The sequence below is a fragment of the Acipenser ruthenus genome, chromosome 9, assembly GCF_902713425.1.
Source record: "Acipenser ruthenus chromosome 9, fAciRut3.2 maternal haplotype, whole genome shotgun sequence".
In the NCBI taxonomy this organism is placed as follows: Eukaryota; Metazoa; Chordata; class Actinopteri; order Acipenseriformes; family Acipenseridae; genus Acipenser; species Acipenser ruthenus.
This window is the reverse complement of record NC_081197.1, coordinates 46,051,941-46,072,751: the sequence shown is the minus strand read 5'-3', so window position 1 is coordinate 46,072,751 and position 20,811 is coordinate 46,051,941. Positions and strand designations below refer to the sequence as shown.

At 37.8% G+C, this 20,811-nt stretch overlaps 2 protein-coding genes across 3 annotated transcripts; both read left to right on the top strand.

Annotated features, from left to right (window-relative positions):
* The first annotated feature begins 5,230 nt into the window (after window positions 1-5,230).
* LOC117405610 (endoplasmic reticulum membrane adapter protein XK-like) lies at window positions 5,231-16,494 on the top strand. Of its 2 annotated transcripts, XR_009329514.1 has the most exons (4): window positions 5,231-5,781; window positions 8,081-8,343; window positions 9,039-10,722; window positions 16,357-16,494. XR_009329514.1 is itself a non-coding variant. In XM_034008804.3 (3 exons), exons 1-3 carry the CDS (start codon window positions 5,537-5,539, stop codon window positions 9,827-9,829), a joined length of 1,299 nt encoding a protein of 432 aa, XP_033864695.2. In that variant the 5' UTR covers window positions 5,231-5,536; the 3' UTR covers window positions 9,830-14,225. The 2 variants fall into 2 exon arrangements, 1 of the variants encoding a protein (XP_033864695.2); XM_034008804.3 differs by lacking the exon at window positions 16,357-16,494 and having other exon boundaries at window positions 9,039-14,225.
* Window positions 16,495-16,748: 254 nt separating this feature from the next.
* Window positions 16,749-20,422, top strand: LOC117972937 (uncharacterized). Its single transcript, XM_059030093.1, has 5 exons — window positions 16,749-17,004; window positions 17,131-17,286; window positions 17,538-18,650; window positions 19,039-19,274; window positions 19,566-20,422. The coding sequence occupies exons 1-3, from the start codon at window positions 16,897-16,899 to the stop codon at window positions 18,006-18,008; spliced, it is 735 nt and encodes a 244-aa protein (XP_058886076.1). The 5' UTR covers window positions 16,749-16,896; the 3' UTR covers window positions 18,009-18,650; window positions 19,039-19,274; window positions 19,566-20,422.
* The last annotated feature ends 389 nt before the right edge of the window (window positions 20,423-20,811 follow it).

Sequence of the window (20,811 nt, the reverse complement as noted above, 5' to 3'; positions counted from 1 at the left end):
CAGTCAATTTTAGTAGGAAGAATATGGTCAAGGACAACCTTTTTAGACACTGCCTTTGTGAAGCAGTAATTTGAGTCCTGTTTATAAATCTCTTTTAGAAGCTTGCACATGGAAGACTAGATTGTAAAGTGTTTTAATGAAAGTCTTTCAGACAACTTTATCCAGTGAGGCAGTGTTTACACACATTTCCATTTTAACCCTGCTATGCTCATCATGCAAGTAGGAGTGCAAATGTTGAAAGTGGAGTGGGTAGCAGTAGTATTGGTATACAGTATATGCAAAGCATAAGAAAAAGAAAACACAATAAAAGGTAAAGCTGAAGATAAGCTGGTGTGACAACCTAAAAGCAAGTCTATAAAGACCACCATAGCCTCTACTTTTGTATCTCTAATATTTTGCTTGATGTTATTTTACTTTAATTTAGGAAGCAATATGAATATAAAAAAATGTTGTCTGTCGTGACATTTGATGCCCAATGCAAGAGCACAGATTAGGGTTGAGGTGCTCTCATCGTTAGCAAACCCCCCTGGGATCTGACAATGGATCTGACCCAAATGGATGCCATTATTGTAAGTGATTAAAGCAGCAAAGACTAATGAAAAATAGTCCCTGTTCTTATTATGGTTTCATGTTTTTTGTAATAGTTTAAAGTGGTACAGTGCGTAAAAGTTTACCCTTTTAAGAACAGTACCATAATCTTAGGGTATATGGAATTTGTTTGTACTGTATGTCTGTCCGCCAGTCTTTCTGTTTGTCATTTTAGAGTTTTTCTGCTTGTACAATAATGATGCTATTTCACGGGATGGAAACCAGGGCTGCGTAAGGGTTAGGTAGAGGCTTGGCCTCGGGTGCATAGAGGTTGAGGCGCGGCTTCATGGATAAAAGTGCTTAGGAACGTGTAGGGGAGAGATGCTGAAGGGGAGAGAAAAGAACTGACCCACCCGGGGGAGCCTTCTTGAAGGGTTTGAGGCCAGACGTGTTGGTCTACCGGGCCCCTGAAATGACAGGAACTCTGACTCTCGAGAGCTGGTTCTCGAGAGCTGTTAATAGACGTTGCCCCGCAGCTGGGTACTCAAGAGCTGTTAAGCTGTAAAAGTGCCTGTAGCCCTGAGTAGGACAGCTTCACAATTTATTCTTGGAATTGGAATTTATAATCAAGACAATCAACTTATACTGGTACCTATTTTATCATTTTTAAGCCTGAAAAATAGTAGTTTTAATAGAACTAGCCATCCACTTCCAGTAGACCTCAAATCAAAACCAGTGAGCTTTAGTCTTCTAGTAAATTGAATTTCTGATTAGACTAGTTAGCGAAGTTTTGATTGAGCTGTGGATTCATTTACTGTAGAGTATGTGCCCAACAAAGTGCTGAGATAATCTATGGAATGTGTCTGTGTGATATTCTCATAACTGGGTTCTGTTTAATCATTTTTATTAGATCACTGAATTAACTGTATTGTCCTTATCATAGATGTTTTAATCAAGGCAATTTCTCTCGACGATTCATCTATCCACTTTTACTATATTTAAAAATGATTACGTGAAAATTATTACACTATAAAACTTTATAATAAAATGTACTATAATTCAATCTATATGTATTGATTGACTTACAGCAATAACATCAATAAGCCTACATAAACAGCTTTTCAGAACCAGCAGATTCTATTGTATCACACAGTACGTTATTTCCAATTTCCCACAAGATCAGTACAATTCTATGTTATACAGCACTAAACCAGGTACTTGATTACCAAAGCTTTAAAAGCAATAGCAACATTATCCATGGTCATCCTTTTCTCATGCTCTTTGTTTGACAATACTTTTACAAGGATACACATTAAAAGATTGTTTTGCCAAATCCTAAACTAAATCTAAACGAGATGAAAGGATCATTAGAAATCACAGATTGGAAAAGTCATTCCACCTTGTCAAACAATGCAATGTACTATGGTCAAAAGAGCATCCGTCCGTGAGTGGACAGGTGGCATTTTACAATAGAAAAAGCCAAGATATGTGTTACAATAGAAAGTCACGCTGGATGAAAACATATTTCAGAAATGAAATGTTGGTTGGGAGACTTTTATCCCGGGGAATGAGAAATAAATTCAGGAGTTTTGCTCTTTTTCAATTACTGTATATGTCAAACACTTACCATGCTGCCAGTTGTCTCATAGTATAATATATGTGGAAATACTGCCATCTGCTGGTAGAAAATGTAAGCACAAGTTTAACATAAATTTTTGGTGTAATATTATGGATATGCATATAGCACAATAGTATCATGCATTACTATTGCAATACAAAATACTTGGTACCAAGGACCATGCACAGAGACTGAAACAGCATGCATAGCAAACATGTGGTGGTTTATTAAAACCAATCTAAAAGAAACATGAAATGGCATGTTAAAAAAAATGCAATTTATACAACTATGTTCTCTGGCTTCAGGTCCCTCATCTATTACTTCTAATTTCCAAAACTTCCTCTGATAGCCTACTACATCTTGCAACTCGAGTTAGAATGACTACAACTCCCAGAACCCCTTGCAAGTTATAGTCTTTTAGTGTGTATAGAATGCAAGCCCAACAGTCTGAGTCCTGCTTACACTGTTTGTACAAATGTTGTTGTCTGCCCGATGTATGTCTGATTGTTTGCTTTGTAATGCATGTATTTCCTGCTCATTAGGTTATTGATTTTTATTTAATTTGACAAAGGGTAGTAAAGTAGAACGAACTAACATTAAAGAGGCTCCTTAATAGAAACGGTTTGAGAATCACTGGTTCACACAGTCCCTGGTCATTTGTTTGGGTAGGGTGACATCTACTGGTATAACATTTTAAAATTATACTTAGACTGCATTTCTGTGTGTTATAGTACTGGGGAATCAACCTGGATTTCATCAACCACCCATACCGTTAAAAATAAGGGATTGAGGTGGACTCGCTGATACTGTAAAACACTTTAAAAAAAACAACTGGGGTTTATCCTGGCGGGTTTTAAGTTCATCAATCAACCTCTTAGTGTTCTGAACAATATCAGTCTAGTTTAACCGTTCAGTTTGATGCATTTCCCAAAGGTTCCCTTCTAAAAGTTTCCTGTAGTAAAAGCAAAGTGTATATGGTAAATGCTTAGTATAACCTTGGGGAAAGCATTATAAAACTGTAAAAAAAATAAATACCCGGAAAAAATACAATGCAAAAAAAGATGCCCTGGTAAACTTTTATAAGGGTAGTTTCAGCTGTAACGACACAATTTAGGTCAAGTGAAATGCAATTGGTTAAAATACCTAATAAATGTAAAACATAAAGCTGAATCAAGTTCAGTGAATGAGATTGGTTGTCCTAACAGGTTATTAAGTAGTTTCAGATTGTATTGTATTTATTGTATCATCTGTCCCTTGTCTTGTAATAATCATTGTTAGTGGATCTAGGTTCCTGTTGATCATATCTATATTTGTCTTTACCTGGTTTTGTCTGGAGAATTCTAGCTGCCTGGCACTGAAGTGACACCTCATTCCAGTCAAACCATGTGGCAATGTGATGTTGCACATCCTCTGGCCCAACCTACTCTACAGTATTGAGAGAATATGCAGGTGGGGCCAGTCAACTTAAAGGGCTGTTTTGTAACATGATTGAATAGAAGGAGGGAGTCCTTGGCAGTTAATATTTTCCAGACAAGATCATAAACAGGTATGTTCTGTAGAGAAAAAACTGATAAGAAATCCATGCTGGATCAACAGAACCCAGAACAACTCAACTTAATTGCAAATATCATAAAAAGGTAAAGGAAAAAAATGAAATTGTAGCCTACTTTCTCTTTAATTGGAGAGAAATTACTGCACACATCAGGAAATCTTTCTGAAAACATCCCAATCCTTAAATAAAAAACAAATGATTAAAATATAATATTAAGCAGCCTGAGTAATTACAATAAGAGCCAGGAAGAATGATTGCAAACATAATAACAGGATAAGGTGACAAAAAAAAAAGAAAATGAAAGTTGGACTTACTTATTCTATAAAGTAAACCTGGATTTATGGTACTTGAGCTAACAGTCACATCCACCTTGGTATACTGTCCCAGGTTTTACTGTTAGATTTAGCCTTGCCTAGAGGTACAGTGGGCACATGAAGGCTGGCTTAAACTGTTGAAAGACTAAGGATATATTTATCATACAATTATTACATTGGACACTTTACAAAACCTGAACAAAGTGCAATTCTCCATTTGTTTCCTTCATTGAATTAGATTTTTTTATGGGTGGACCATGGAGTCAATGGTTCTGTATAATACTCAGCTGCATGTTCTGTGTATTGCCCACATAATTGTGTTTAAAGTATAGAGGATGCTGTCGTCGAAATTGTAAAATGAAATAAATCCAGAATGTATTCTTTAAATCTGGACTCAGGTTATGTATTCACAGACAGGCTCAAATGGATCAGGAGCATTATTCAAATCCGAGGATGAAATAACCCCTTTCATGAATGTGACGGCGTACAAATTAAATCTAGTTTCATGTTCCTAATCATGAAAAAATAAAAATCTCTTTTAATACCTGTGTTTTGACTATTTTCTTTCTCCTCAATCTCATTACAATATCATTCACCCCCCTGAATACACCAGATGAATACCCCAGATGCACTGCATCAGAGATGAAGGTTAAGCATTCACGACACCACAATGCCTCAGTAAGCAATGCGACTAGGAGACTGTTCATCTGAAAGAAAACATACATATTCTACAGTATTTGCACCAGCTTTCTGATCTCAGGAGAGGAAACTGTATTGCCAGTTGTGGTACAGTCTCTACAAAACACAGATAACCTGAACATGTTTCTAACTTTTCTTATGTTCTTAACTCTAGCTGCTGGATTTCAACCTAGAAGTGGTATATATATATATATATATATATATATATATATATATATATATATATATATATATATATATAAGAATAATAGATGGACTTCAGTGAGTTACATGAAAATAATTCCATTTTGGGTTTCTGTGACGTCATAAATTACTAGACCGAAGGTCGATTAATTTATAAACTGTCACAGAAACCCGAGATGTAATTTTTTCCTGTAACTCACTGAAGAGGCAGCTTCTTGAAGGATCCCAGGGTGACAGCTTCAACAACATTACTGGGGAGTTAGTTCCAGACTCCCACAATTCTCTGTGTAAAAAAAGTGACTTCTACTTTCTGTTCTGAATGCCCCTTTATCTAATCTCCATTTGTGACCCCCGGTCCTTGTTTCTCTTTTCAGGTCGAAAAAGTCCCTTTTGTCGACATTGTCAATAGCGTTAAGAATTTTGAATAATACCTTTTAGAATTGTGTTCTGATTTACAGGCCTCTCTGGTGCCCTCTAGTGTGTCACTGCAGGAAAACAACCTGCACAATTAATTTCTCTGCAGCAGCAGCTGACACCGCATCCAAATGCGAAGACATTGTGCCTGAGTTGGGTGGATCACCACTGTTTTCTTACGATATGTAGTAAAGAAGCCTTTTTGCTTCTCCCTATGGCTCTTTGAGAATGCGATTTCCGAGCTCCATCTTCGTGTCTGTCTCCCTCTTTACTGCAGAGACGACAGCAGCCTTGTATCTGAGCAGCACGTACAGATCTGGGGGGGACAAGATCTGGCAAGGGCTGACTCTCCTCTTCGCGCTGGTGCCATCAGTGCTGGTACAGTTTACCCTGACGTTCATTCACAGGGACTTGAGCAGGGATAGACCTCTCGTTCTGCTGCTGCATATTTTACAGCTGGGACCCTTTGTCAGGTAGGCTATCGCTCTGTTTATTGGATGTAAACCGCATACATTGTTCTCTGACCAGCTGTTCTGGTCAGAGATGCTATTAAACGGTTTACGGTTCAATAGTGTACTATATATACAGTAGTTGGTATAGCATCTGCACTGTGGTGATTTGGTGTTCATATGTCATCATGGTATGATTGTGGATTTCTTTTTTTTTTTTTTTTTTAATGATTATGACCCGGTGTTGTCATTCATCTTAAATACAATTAATTGTAGCCAATTTTTGAATTAACAAACGTGCATGTGCAAATACATTGCATTTTAAAATAATAATAATAATTACATTGCACAGTTGTTTTCTAAACTTTCTCTTTTATTCACTTTATAAATGGGTGTATGGTGATGGGGCCTTGTGATATTCGATTATAAGTCATTTATCATATTATAAAAGACAAGAGGGAGAGGAAGAGAGCAGAAATCCATTACTGTAGTGGTAATTCAGTATAATATTACGAGGCCTGTACGGCTTCATACTGTAGAGAAATACTGTTGCCTTGTTAGTTTATTCGGGAGAATTACTGTCAAATTGAATGTAACTAATATTTAGGTATGCATGCATACTGAAGACTGGTCTGACTGGATTTACATACAGTATTATTGGAATCACTGGAATTACATAAATTGTAGTGGCCGAAACAGGTGTTGATGTTTTGTATCAGAATGCTTGTATCAGTGTGTGATGGGGTGCAGCCTATTTTGTGGTGGTTCTGTGTTTTTTGTATTGTTTAGAGTGGATGTGAGTGAGTTTGGGGTGTGGTTCAGTGAATTTATGTGTGAGGAATGTGTGGAATGTGCGGAATGTGCCTGGGCTAATGAGGTGCGAATTGCCCAATTAGCCCAGGCACCTGTATAAAAGGGAGTGGTTGGGTTTGTTAGGAGGTGAGTGTTTTTGTTAGGAGGTGAGTGTTTGTAACAGAGAGAAGACGTGTGTTAGAGAGAGTGAGTGGGTTTTTTTGGGTTTGTTTAAAGCCTGTTTTGTGTTTGTCTTTTTGGTTGGCCATCGTGCCTTTTTATTTGTGTTTTGTTAATTAAAATATTTTGGTTTCACTGCACTTTCTGTCTCTGAGTCTTCCCTCTGCTGCTATCCTGCCACACAGTGGAAATGATGTCACATTACAATTATCAACAAAGTTTAATTATTTGTCTAACTATTTATTACAACACACACACACACACATATATATATATATATATATATATATATATATATATATATATATATATATATATATAGTAAATTACAATTTGAATGGAAAGTTCAATTTGGCCATTTTCCACTGTCTTTCAAACTATAACAATATGAGTATTGCATTACTGTGCTGTGTCCTTGTATTATTCGCCACATTAAGGGTATATATAGCAGACTTACACATTTATTAAAACCACTGAAAACTATTTTTCAGAGTTACAGACATTTCAGACTTAGGAACAACCTCTATTCCCAAGGTGTCCATAACTCTGAGGTTCTATAGGTCTCTCTGCTGTTTACTGATAGGCAGCCTTTTAGAGGAGAGGGTTTGTTCTCTATCAATCGGTCACACAAACACACTTGCACAAAACAAGTGCAGTTCTGCAGTTGTTGTTTTTTTAATTAATCATTTAGCCATTTTTATATGTAATGCAGCTTCACCCCAGAAGGCAGTACTGTATCTAGGAAGCTACAAAATACCTCTTGAAGCTGTTGCGTCCAAGACTGAGCAGTTTTGTTTTGTTGAGGATCATTAAAGCAGTTTACAGTGCAGTAAAGAGATCATAGAAGACTCTGTACTCTGCACTTTGAGTTTAACTCCAAAAAATAAGGTGTGCTTTTTATTGTATAACACTCTGAAATACTTTAAGGTACAGGTATGAAGGCCATTGTATGTTATTGTGTCAAACTACAGTGTTCAAAAACGTCACTTTTTGATGTAGTGGATTTCTGTGTACCCTCACACACTAGGGCATTGCATCGCGTTGTGTGTCCAGATTTCCCTAATTCACCACATCAGTTTCTCTTGTGAGAGGTCTAGATGAGTATATTTCAGCAGAACATATTGATATATTCTATAAAATGTCCACAGAACTTAAATCCCCAAATAAATGCTTCGTCATATCTGTAATAACATTTACCATGTTAAAGTGCTGTTCCAGAAATGTTACAATTCACAAACAAAAACATTCAGATGTGGAAAAATGTTGAAAGAAAGAATCAGCATTACGTTGAAATAGGTCAAGTACGATGGTAGTTAAAAACACTGACGCTATGTCAAACTTTGTGTTTCAGGTGTTTGGAAGCTTTTTTCATCTATGGCTATGCTAGTAGTATTGAAGAGCCATATGTCAGTATTACAAGGAAAAGGCAGATGCCCAAGGATGGCCTTACAGAAGAGACTGAAAAAGAAGTGGGTCAGGCAGAGGGCAAGCTGTTCACACATCGGGCTGCTTTCGCCAGGACATCAGTGATCCAAGCCTTCCTGGGCTCTGCCCCCCAGCTCACTCTGCAGCTGTACATCTGTGTGCTGCAGCAGTACATTTCAGTCGGACGAGGTGTGTATGTTCTACAGGATATCTGCAGGTTTACATGCCTTTTATTATTGCATTCATTTGTATGTTTAGAACGTTCATCAAGGAATTTTCTGAAACCACCTTGGAGCCTGAACTCCTCAGGTCTCAGAAGCAAGGTTGATCCTGGCTAGTACAGTGATGGGGGGGGGGGATCTCGTGGGAAGTCAGGTGCTGTTGAAAGTGGGGTTGGTGGCTTAGAAGGGGGCACTGTTCCCTCTGAGCCACAGATCAACCAGTGCACCAGGTTATAAAGCATAGTGAAGCGTGGTAAAGTATAGGTGAACATTATGAAGAATAGCAAGGTATGGTAAAGAATATTAATAAACATGGCAAACCAGGGTAAACTATGGCACAGTAAAGGCATTGTAAAACAGTGGGAAAGCATGGGAAAACTTCAAAAATACAGTGGTAAACTTTTATAAGGGGACGAGGGAAAGGACGTATTGATTGACGAGATGTACTTCTCAGTCCACAGATGTTTTGAATGGCATCCTATCCATAGCTTTATGATCTACCTGAAATATATATATATATATATATATATATATATATATATATATATATATATATATATATATGTGAACATAATTCTTTCCCCATACTGATACATTAAGATTTTTTGATTTTTTTCTTCCAGCATTGACTTAGTGCATTTCTTGGTGTGCTTCTTCTTTCAGGTACATTGATGATCGTTTCCCTGCTGTCTATAGTGTATGGTGCCCTACGTTGCAACATTCTTGCCATAAAGATCAAGTATGATGATTACGAAGTTGAGGTGAAGCCGGCAGCGTATCTGTGCATATTCCTGTGGAGAAGTTTTGAGATTGCCACCAGAGTTGTGGTCCTGGTCCTGTTCAGTTCAGTACTCCAGATATGGATCCTCCCAGTGGTGCTCTTGAACTTCTTCATCTTCTTCTTCTATCCTTGGATACTGTTCTGGCAAAGTAAATCCCCTTTCCCGGAAAACATTGAGAAAACGCTGACAAGAGTGGGCACCACCATCGTGCTGTGCCTTCTTACGTTTCTCTACGCCGGTATCAACATGTTTTGCTGGTCAGCAGTCCAGCTGAAACTCAGTGACCCTGACTTAATCAACAAGTCCCAGAACTGGTACCTGGTGGCGGTGTATTACATGCTGAGGTTTATAGAGAACGCCACTCTCATTCTGCTGTGGTATGTATTTCAGACTGATGTCTACCAGTATGTATGCACTCCTTTGCTTGTTCTGCAGCTGCTGATTGGATACTCCATAGCCATCTTTTTCATGCTTGTGTTCTACCAGTTCTGCCACCCCTGTAAAAAGCTGTTCTCCTCCAGCATTACACAAGGACTGTGGGCATGCTCTCACATCTTTTGTCTGCTCTGCAAGCCACGGTTGCCGCCGTCTAGCACTGCTGACTTTGCAAACGATACACTGAATGAGTCCCAGAATGGGAAAACCAGTCAGAGCTTGTCTGTTAATCCTTAAACACACAAGTCCAATTCTCATTTAGAAATGGCCAATTTGGAAAGCAAACTAAATTACTTCATAAGATGAATACAATAACGGCTACGAATATTGCGTCACCTTGCATTTTCAGACACTTTATCACCAAAACAAGTTTTTACTTTCGAAGATGAATTGATTAACACCAATGAGAAGAAATCAACGATATAACAATACTTCACTATATATTTATTTTACCCCAGTCACACACTGTGACCTATAGTACATTCCCAGTTTACTTTGGAACCTCCAACATCAAGTTAAATCCCGTCTCAATAACCAGTTACTTTCCCTGATGATCTAGTCACTCAGGTACTGTGCAGTTTGCAGTTCAACCTTGACATTGCTGAACACAAAATGAACCCCAGGAAGCACTAATGGTTCTCAAGAGGAAACTTCTGAAAATTGAACTATATCTGGCTACCAAAAATATGTATAAAAAGACATTTTTGCCTTGATCTGCGGCGTTGGAGGTGTATGGCTTCACAGGTTTAACAGGATCCAAATGAAATAATCATCTATATAAAACAGTAGCTTGATATGGAAGATGTAAAGTAACTTACTATGTATGAACACTACTGTGATATATACATAGGGCTTCTGATTTTCGGTTTTAACCGATAAAACCCGATAAAACACCCCCCAATACCAAATAAAAAATTGAATCGGTGGATAGCCAATAAACACCGGAAAACACCGGAAAAACTGTGGAAATGGTTAATCAATTCACGCTGACTTTACCCTTTTCACATTTAAAAAAATAAAACCTACTACAAAAATAATAATAAATACATTTCCCAGGGCTGCTGGGCAATGTCCCACAGCACCGATGTTTGGATGTTATATAACATGTTTCATTTCATGATGCTTATGTGGTAAGTAATTATTTAAAAGTAAATGTATTTATGAATGAATTCATGATTTTTTGGTCATGCTCAACTTTTGTCTTAATGATGTCTATGAAGTATATCAATAACATACCCTGTCACAGCTGTAAATACTAGAGCTGCCAGTATCATGATAGGTTACTGTCTGAAATATTGTGCTTGATCCATTTTATGTCACACATGAGGAAAGACAAATACCTCCTCATTGATCACTATGGGTGGTGGGGTTGTAATGTTAGTAAATGGGCCAGTAAATCAATGCAACATCTACAAAAAAATAAGGTCCTTTGACTTTTGTCCATAATAAGTTCATCTTCAAATTACCAGCGTGGCTCTCAGGGATGCGGGTATCCGTGTCCTTCACACACTTCTGGTTTCTCAGAAGTGGGACTCCAGGCTGGTTCACGCTTCTGTCACAGATGAATGTGATACGTCAGGCGCAGACAGCTATAAAAGCTGCACTCCGACCATGCAGACCCACCGCAGATATATATATATTTTTTTCATACAGCTGCGTTGTGTGAGGTGCAAGCTTCAGCATGTTGGCATGCTCTTAGTCATACTCTCAAGTGGTAGTTCCTGCTGTGGATAACTGGAAAACATGGACCCCAGTATGTCTTAGATCAGAGCAGACTGAAGAACTAAACACACTACTAAGTTGCTCCCCTTTCACTTGACCTCCTGCATAAGCAACTGACCCCCTGTGTCTGCTGGTTCTCATTCTAACTGAGCTCTCAATTACTTAACTAGACCCTTAATTGAACTGATAATTTGCTTCATTAGGTCTTTTTAATTGTTTTCATCTCTTAAACAGTTGTAGAGTTCAAGTTACTTATAAAATGTTACAGCTAACGTGAAATCTACAACAGTTTATGAGCTGAAAACAAGTAAAAAGGGATCACTAGAGCTGGATCATGAGATGGTGTTTTACTAGGAGGATCTGGATCGGTCTCCACTGATCCTTAATGTTGATCCAATCCTGAAGCTCTACCCAATTTAACTAGGGAAACTGACCAATGAGAAGTGAACATACGTGGTGCATAGTTTAAATGCCCCGGCTGACAAATTTGTATACAGCCTGAGCTCACAGTATTGTTGGGGGGAAAATAGCAAACGAATGGACAAAGATAGAGGAGGATGCACTAGGTTGATGTATCCAAAACACAGGGAAATGGTTTATGTTTGTAATTCACCATAGCTTGTGTTGTTTACTAATGTTATCACACTGAGGTTTCTGTCTACTTACAGTGTAACCATCTCATTTCAAGTAAAAACAACTTAAAACAGCAAAATGACCTTTGCAAATAAATATAGACATCAATAACAACTAAATTCATTACCACTTTTTACACAATTATAGCAAATTAATGATGATATATTACAGATTCTAAATTATTCTGCATGTTTAAATTATTATTATTATTATTTATTTCTTAGCAGACGCCCTTATCCAGGGCGACTTACAATTGTTACAACATATCACATTATACATTATTTCACATTATACAGATATCACATTATTTTTTACATACAATTACCCATTTATACAGTTGGGTTTTTACTGGAGCAATCTAGGTAAAGTACCTTACTCAAGGGTACAACAGCAGTGTCCCCCACTGGGGATTGAACCCACAACCCTCCGGTCAAGAGTCCACAGCCCTAACCACTACTCCACACTGCTGCCTAAATACATCGCACAAACTCTCGCATCTCTATTTATCAATGTTCCAAGAAATCTGTCACATTTTACCAAACATTTTTAAATTAATAAATAAACAATTACCATAACGAACATTATCACGTTCATCGTAGTAAAGTTGAGTTCTTACCTGTAAACAGGAACACCTTTAAAGTTTGAAACTCACTGTCTGGAGCTTGGTGTTTATTTACATTATCATCGATACACAGCGGTTTGAGGTTCAAGCTACAAGCGCATATGCATATTATAAGTGGATGGAAGTTGAACAAAACTTTTTAAAAAACACCCTTTTCTTATGCCAACACATCATATTAGCATCATTTTAATAGCAAAACTGTATTTATCTTATCTAATTGTGGGGAAACCCTCAACGTTTCTAGAAATATATTTCAAGCGCAATCCTCATCCCTCTCATTAAATCTGGATTGTGCCACAGTCTCTCTAGCGCTCTACTCTGTCTCGGGGGCTTTATCCTGGATCCAGACCCGATCTAAGTGGCGCGTCGTGCTCTTCGAAACTGAAAGTCATGGCTTCGTAATTCCATGACTCAGAAGTGACTGAATGCAGCTATTTGCCACACGCATCACTCATGACAACATTGTGCCAACAATTTATTGTTTTGAATGATTTTGCCACGGGAATGTTTTTGGATCTTTTAATTAGACATACAAAGGATGCAATATTTTGTTATCATTGTGTAAATAACATTGTATTATTTCAGATAGAATCATCTTCATGGATGCCCCAGAAACTGCCTCCCAGTCCCATCCCCCCACTTTTGAAACCAAAGTTACATCACTGCTAGGAACACAGCGACATCACTAAGGCATAAACAACACTATCGATTGGAGACAGCCCCTTGTGTGATTGACAATGTACAAACATAGGCTTTAAAAATTTAAATTGCCAAATGAACTTGAAAGTTCAATTGCCATATAAAATTGAAAGTTTAATTGGCAAACAGCTAATTTACGATTTAACTTAAGAATTGACAAATTAACTTACAAATTATTTTATAAATTTAAGAATTAATTTATAAATTTAAAAATTAATTTATAAATAAGAATTAATTTATGAATTAACTTAACATCTGCCAACTGCTTCAGGCTGACCTGGAAGGAGAGATGCGGAGAGCACACTGTTTGCTTGTAGCACTAAGGTACGCGTAACCAACACAGAATAAGCACTTCTACGTAAATCGTAAGGAGACCTATTCTGTCAACGTGCAAGTAGTGTGTGATCTGTGATGCAAACAACTACGTCACAAATGTGTATGTAAACTATCGTTGCTCTACTCATGACTTGTTTATCCTCACTAATTTGCGTTTCAGCGGTATGACAGTCTGAAAGGCTGGTTGATAGAGGACAACGGGTATGTGAAGCGTTGGCTGCTCAACCCCACAACCCCTGCCGAAGGTATAATCGTACCTTTAAATGTGCTCGTACTGTAATTGAGCAACCATTTGGAATCCTCAGAACGTGATTCCGGTGTTTGGAAGTCTGTGGCGGAACACTTACAGTACACTCCTCAGAAGAAGGTTAGCAATATCATCCTGTCTTGTGTTTTCTCCGAGTAGATTGGTTCCCTTAAATAAAAAGGGAACCAATCTACTCAGAGAAAAGATCCTCGAGGAGGTTCAGAAGCATTTAAACTAGAAAGGAAGGAGGGAGAAATCAACAAAAAAACAGAAAGGAGACTACATCAAAACAAGCCATTAAATGTATTTATCTAAATACTAGAAGTCTCAGAAACAAAATGTTAGAACTTGAAGCTACTGCACTAACAGGTAACTACGATGTGATAGATGTTACAGAAACTTGGTTATCCGAGAGTGATAGAGACGAATATAATAGTGGGTATACACTGTATAGGAAAGACAGGACAAAAGAGGCGGAGGGCTATATATCAAAAATAGTCTTGAAGCCCAGGTGTTAAATCTGGAAGTAAAAAACAATGCAGAATTAATATGGGTCAGAATAATGGACAAAAATTCAAAGGGCATAATAATAGGGGCATGCTATAGACCGCCAAATTCAGGCACCAAGCAGAATAATCTGTTATACAATGACATTAGAAATGCGTGCAGCAAAGTAGAAGACATATTAATGAGGGATTTCAACTTCCCCCATATAAAGTGGTAAAGCCTGATGGGAAGCACGACAGATGAAATTGAAATGGTGAAAATGACAAATGACTGCTTCCTAACGCAATTTGTCAAGGCTTTTGAAATAACGAAGACAGAATAACTAAAACAGAGGTCAGAGAACCATTGGCAAACTCAGACCACAACATGGTCTCCTTTGAAGTGCTTTTTAAAACCCCAAAAATAATGACTAAAGCTAAGGTTTACAATTTTAGGAAGGCAAACTATGAAAGAATGAAACAGAGACTAACATAAGTAAAATAGAGAAAACATCCACAGAAAAATGATGGCTGTTTTTTAAAAATACTAGAGCCGCAAAACAATTACATCCAAAAGTAGACATATCTAAATCTAAACCAAAATGGTTTAATAGATCAATTAAAAAAAATATTCAGAGAAAAAAGTCACTTTACAGAGCGTTTAAAAGGGACCTTTAGGAAGGCAAACTATGAAAGAATGAAACAGAGACTAACATAAGTAAAATAGAGAAAACATCCACAGAAAAATGATGGCTGTTTTTTAAAAATACTAGAGGCGCAAAACAATTACATCCAAAAGTAGACATATCTAAATCTAAACCAAAATGGTTTAATAGATCAATTAAAAAAAATATTCAGAGAAAAAAGTCACTTTACAGAGTGTTTAAAAGGGACCAAGAACAAAGTACACAGAAAGAGTACTTGGAACAGCAAACACAAGTCAAAAAGGAAGTTAGAAAGGCCAAGAGAGAGATAGAAATGGCCATTGCTAAGGGAGCTAAAACCAATTCCAAAATGTTTTTCCAATATTATAACAGCAAGAGAACATTCATAGAGGAGGTAAAATGTCTGAGAGATACAAATGGCAAAATCAAAGATGAAGAAAAAAAAATAGCAAATATATTAAATGATTACTTTTCTCAAGTTTTTACAAAGGAGGATACAGACAACATGCCCCACATGTAGACCTGTTCCTATCCAGTTTTAAATAACTTTAGCATAACAGAGGCAGAAGTGTTAAAGGGACTAGGAGCTCTTAAAATAAATAAATCCCCTGGGCCAGATGAGATCCTCCCAATAGTACTCAAAGAAATAAAAAAGTTATTTACAAACTGCTAACCTGCAACAGTCTCTTGACCCAGGGGTTGTACCGACAGACTGGAGAATTGCAAACGTAAAACTGATCCACAAAAAGGGAGACAAAACTGAACCAGGTAACTACAGACCAATAAGTCTGATTTCTATTATAAGTAAACTTATGGAAACTATAATAAAATCCAAAATGGAAAATTACCTATATGGTAACAGTATCCTGGGAGACAGTCAGCATGGTTTTAGGAAAGGGAGATCGTGTCTAACTAACCTGCTTGACTTTTTTGAGGATGCAATGTTGATAGTGGATAACTGCAAAGCCTATGACATGGTTTATTTAGATTTCCAGAAAGCTTTTGACAAAGCATGCACATGGATTAGGGAGTACTGATTAGAGGAGAAACCTCAAAATGGAGCGAGATAACCAGTGGAGTACCACGGATCAGTACTAGGTCCTCTGCTATTCCTAATCTACATTTCCAGTGCTATAAATCTGGTGTCACAGGCTCATCATTGAGAATCATGGCATATTAAGGGATATAACAGCTTCCTGCAGACATACTTAATTGCATAGTTTATATTATGTATATGCCTGTGGACATAGCAGGTTTTACTTTACCCTGAAACCACTTTTCACTGTGTTTCTAATGACATCACAGTTCTCCTAGGCATCACTCATGACCTCACAGTTTTTCCTTTATGTTGACAGCATGACCCAGGATCCAGACTGAGGCTTTTGGACAAGCCCATGTCAGTCTTGCACAGCATTTCAAAAGCAAACACCTCTTTAATTGATCAGAATTGATCCTTTTTGTGAAAATTACAATGGGATCCAATCAAAGCACCGCCCGACTTTTGTACTCATAGTGTATTTTTATGGTTCATTATGGGGTGTGTCATTACATCTGAATGGAAAATGGCGATAGCAAGCCATGTGTTACTAAAAATAAAACGTATTTGTAGAAAAAAGAGTGAAAACATACAGTTACTATAAAAGGGATTTTTTGGGGACACCTGAGGAGAAAACAAAACAAAATAGCTCAGAGTTTGCTGCAAATTATCTTTATTTCACTTTTTAGGAAATATATTGTTGTAGTTCAATATTCAGATTTTAGAAATTCACATTTTCATTTTAGCCTCATTGCGCTCTGTTCTGATTTGTAATTTCTTTTCTGGTGAAGGTTCTTCAAAGACAAGGCCCCTCAAGCCCATCCTCCCTGAAGAGAGGCTTAAAGAGAGCTTGGCCTTGATGAAGGACCCTGCACTGGTAGAGATCCTTGTCTCCCAGAAAACAGTCCTAAAAAAAACAATGGACAGGTTAGTCATTGACCATGATGGCGACACCAAAGACAATGAGGTAATAGAAATACTTATTATTTTTATATTAAAGATGTTGCACTACTATTGTACATTCTAATGGGGACGTGACTTATTTTAATGTGTACAAAAAGAATAACAAGATTTTTTTTGCATTCCTTTTCAGACACCTCTGACTGCTGCTCAAAAACTTAAAATCAAATGCGCAGAGCAGAAGAAAATGTCATTCAAGCTTCCTGCCATGCGCAAGAAAAGAAACCAAGTGCAGCCGGCTCCTTATCGGTTGGACATGGAGAATGATAAGCTGGACAGGACAGCAAATGTAAATCAAGATCTTCATTTGTATTTCTCATGGGGACCTTTAAAGGGTTCATACAGTATATATATAAAAAATTGTTTGAATTTAAGTAGTATAATGCAGTTGTTGTACATTCAAAATATCATTATAAAGCGAGTGCACCATTGCTTCTGATTCAAGAATGTTATAGATCCCTCATAACCCATGTTTATATCAGTTTAGTAAAAGAATAGTTAAAAAAATCAAGTTATTTTTTTTTTACTTCTTGTGAACAGCAACCTCTACTGGTCCTCTATCGCCGGGGCCTGTTAAGCAGAATAGCGATGTCAAACCTGTTCTACAAAGCATTGCAGCCTGACTGGCAGCCACCTGTAGTGGTGGTCTCCAAGGAGGAAGAACCTGTCAATCAGAATCCATCACTGGAGGACACTGAGGAAGCTGGAGATTTCAGCGATGAGCAGCCTGACGTTACAGATACTGATAGTCTGAGTCTCGTCAGCTGTGACTCACATGACTTTATGAATCCATCACTGGAGGACACTGAGGCAGCTGGAGATTTCAGCGATGAGCAGCCTGACGTTACAGATACTGATAGTCTGAGTCTCGTCAGCTGCGACTCACATGACTTTATGAATCCATCACTGGAGGACACTGAGGCAGCTGGAGATTTCAGCGATGAGCAGCCTGACGTTACAGATACTGATAGTCTGAGTCTCGTCAGCTGCGACTCACATGACTTTGTTTAAGCCCCCATCCCCTTTAGGGTCCTCAGTGACTCACCTAGTAAAAGCACTGCCTTGTGGAGTGCAGGGGGGGTCATGCAATCAGAAGCTTGCTAATTCAAATCCTGGTTGCGTCAAGTTGCCGATCTTGACTGGGGGCCCTTATTGAGCGCTTCATTGGCCATTGCGCTCCCACGGGTTAGGGAGGGAAAATCGGATGGGCTTGGCTCACCTCACTGTGCCACAGCAACCCCTGGGCAGGCACTCGACGAGACCGGGCAGAGACCAGCCAAGCTTACTGTAACTCTTTCCTTCCAGGGTTCAATAGCTTGGCCACATTCGCTGCTTAGGTTCGTCAAGTGAAACATTGCGATTGGCTGGACTCCGTGGTCAGTATGTGGGTTGCTGCAGTGAGGTGACACTGAAATTGGGCATTTCAAATTAGGGAGAAATATTGGGCATTTCAAAATAGGGCAAATATCCAGACCTTTCAAATTGGGAAAAGAATATTTGGGCATTTCAAATTGGCAGAGGTAAATAACTAATTGGGCACTCTAAATCAAACATTGTCATGAATCTAGGCATTTTATGAATCCTTTATTCCCAAAAGGAACCCCACCATTAACCAACACACCTATCAGAAACCTGGACAATGAAGACAATCAGGTAATAAAAATACTTCTTTTATTTTTTCAATAGTTAAAAAAGAAGAAAAAACCTTCACATCTAAGTTCATAGAAAAGTAGCTTATGCGCAGTTATATCAAGTAATGATGTCACAGCTTTATGATGGTATCAATGACATCAAGCAGTGATGTCACTGTATTGTCATGTCATCTTGTTACACAGTGCATTTTAGCTTTGCGTCTTATTGTTGGATGATGTTCTAAAATCAAATAATCCACCTTAATTGATACAATTTTTTAAATATTATCATGCATCTCAAAAATAAGAATTAAAACGTTTTCAAATAAGCCCAGAAAGATCTCTATTGTACTGCCTAATAAATGTTCTTAAAATGCATAAGATAGGTAATTGGTTACATTCCTTTTCAGAACCCACTGGCAGTTCTGAAAGCACCCATGGTGGATTGTGCAGAGAAGAAGCCTTCTTTTTTGCTGCCATCCATGGGTATCAATAGGAACCCAGTTTAGCCTCTTTGTTGTCCACTGGCAGTCCTGAGTCACCCATGGTGGAATGTGCAGAGAAGAAGCAGCCTTCTTTTTTGCTGCCATCCATGGGTGTAAACAGGGATCAAGTGGAGCGTCTTTCACTGGATCATACAGCTAATGTAAGTCATGTTCTGTGTACTATATGTGTTCCTCATGGGGACCATTAAGGGGCAGGATTAGGTTAATTGATATAGAAGAATAACCAGTTAAAAAGATGAGTTTGATTGGATGAATAGCTAGAAATCGTTCTTTTATTGATTCAGGCCGGATTGCCATGTCCTACTTCTTTGAAAAGTCATGGCAGCTTGAACGGTGATGTCATTGTATTATGATCAATTTACTTCCATATATATATGATAGGTAATTGGTTATATTATATTTGATAGGTAATTGGTTATATTATTTTTCAGAATGGTCCTGCATCACGGTGGACTGAGCCAGCAGGACACCACAGCAACGATCATTTATTGCATTGTATCTGATGCGATGGACACATGCTGGACAGATAACCTCCTTAAAACACTGAGTACTGTGGCCCTCAAGCACAGTCTTGAGCTTTACCAGCTCTTCAGATTCTTTTATTGCTGGTATGTCAATAAAACGATACCGTTCTTAAAATGTATGGTGTTCAGTGTTTTTTTTTCTTTTTTTTTTAATGAAATACAAATATGCAGCATGTTCAATAGTGGTGGGAGCAGGTCAATATTTATATTAAACACTTTCGACAGTACAAGAGTCCCTTTCAAATCAGGCAAACAGGCTTTTCTGCTCAATATTAACCTAATATGGATGCCTGAAGAAAGTATTAACAAAGTCAGCTGATTATAATTGACACCTTGACATCATTATGTGAACATAATTTTACACTATGCTAGCTATGATTCCAGTAATAAGGGAATTACACACATACACATAATGGACAAGCTGATAACAGTTCCTTTCAGCTGTTTATTTATAATCAACCATTTGAGGCAAGATTTACTACATAATGACAAGAAATACTAAAATGATATGTATCTGTAATTTAAAGTAAAATTAGGAAAATGCTACTCATATTGAAAGGGTATGGTGTAATTACACTTCTCTCCACAAGATGTCAGGCAACACATTACTGGAGTTTTGTTGTTTATCAGTGGCTTCATAAGCAATCCTGTTGACTTTTAGCCCTGGAAGCCCTACCCTTCTTGTTCTCACAGCATTCGTGTTTTTTGGTGGGTTTTTTGGTGGTATTTTCGACTTCTGTGATACAATCCCACTATTGTTTGCAACAGGAATGATGTATTTTTTTCCATTGCTGGAAAGCTGTGGCCTGCTGGCTTCAGACCCCTTCTATTAAGCTACTGAGTAGCACCAGTGTACTCCTGGGATGAGAGTGGTCCAAGTGTCAAAGTTGTATTAGCAATGCATGACTCTGAATACCAGTCATTTTACTCCATGGGAGTTGAACTTTAATAAATGTAAATTATGAAACCGTAAGTTTGTCTATGTATGTGGTTCTCAGAATAGTTATTATCAGAAGTAATTGTGCCACACTTATCATTTTCAATTGCATGCATTCACTGATTATTTTGGCAAAGGGGGACCAAAGGTTATTGAGATTAACATTGTATTCAATGACTGAGTGCTTGCGAGCAGCTCACTCAAATAAACTGAACT

Coding starts and splice junctions, on each gene's coding strand:
- LOC117405610 (XM_034008804.3), top strand. CDS start 5,537: ATGCGATTTCCGAGCTCCATCTTCGTGTCTGTCTCCCTCTTTACTGCA. Junction 5,782..8,080: donor CAGCTGGGACCCTTTGTCAG/GTAGGCTATCGC, acceptor TTTGTGTTTCAG/GTGTTTGGAAGCTTTTTTCA. Junction 8,344..9,038: donor GTACATTTCAGTCGGACGAG/GTGTGTATGTTC, acceptor TTCTTCTTTCAG/GTACATTGATGATCGTTTCC.
- LOC117972937 (XM_059030093.1), top strand. CDS start 16,897: ATGAAGGACCCTGCACTGGTAGAGATCCTTGTCTCCCAGAAAACAGTC. Junction 17,005..17,130: donor GCGACACCAAAGACAATGAG/GTAATAGAAATA, acceptor ATTCCTTTTCAG/ACACCTCTGACTGCTGCTCA. Junction 17,287..17,537: donor AGCTGGACAGGACAGCAAAT/GTAAATCAAGAT, acceptor TCTTGTGAACAG/CAACCTCTACTGGTCCTCTA.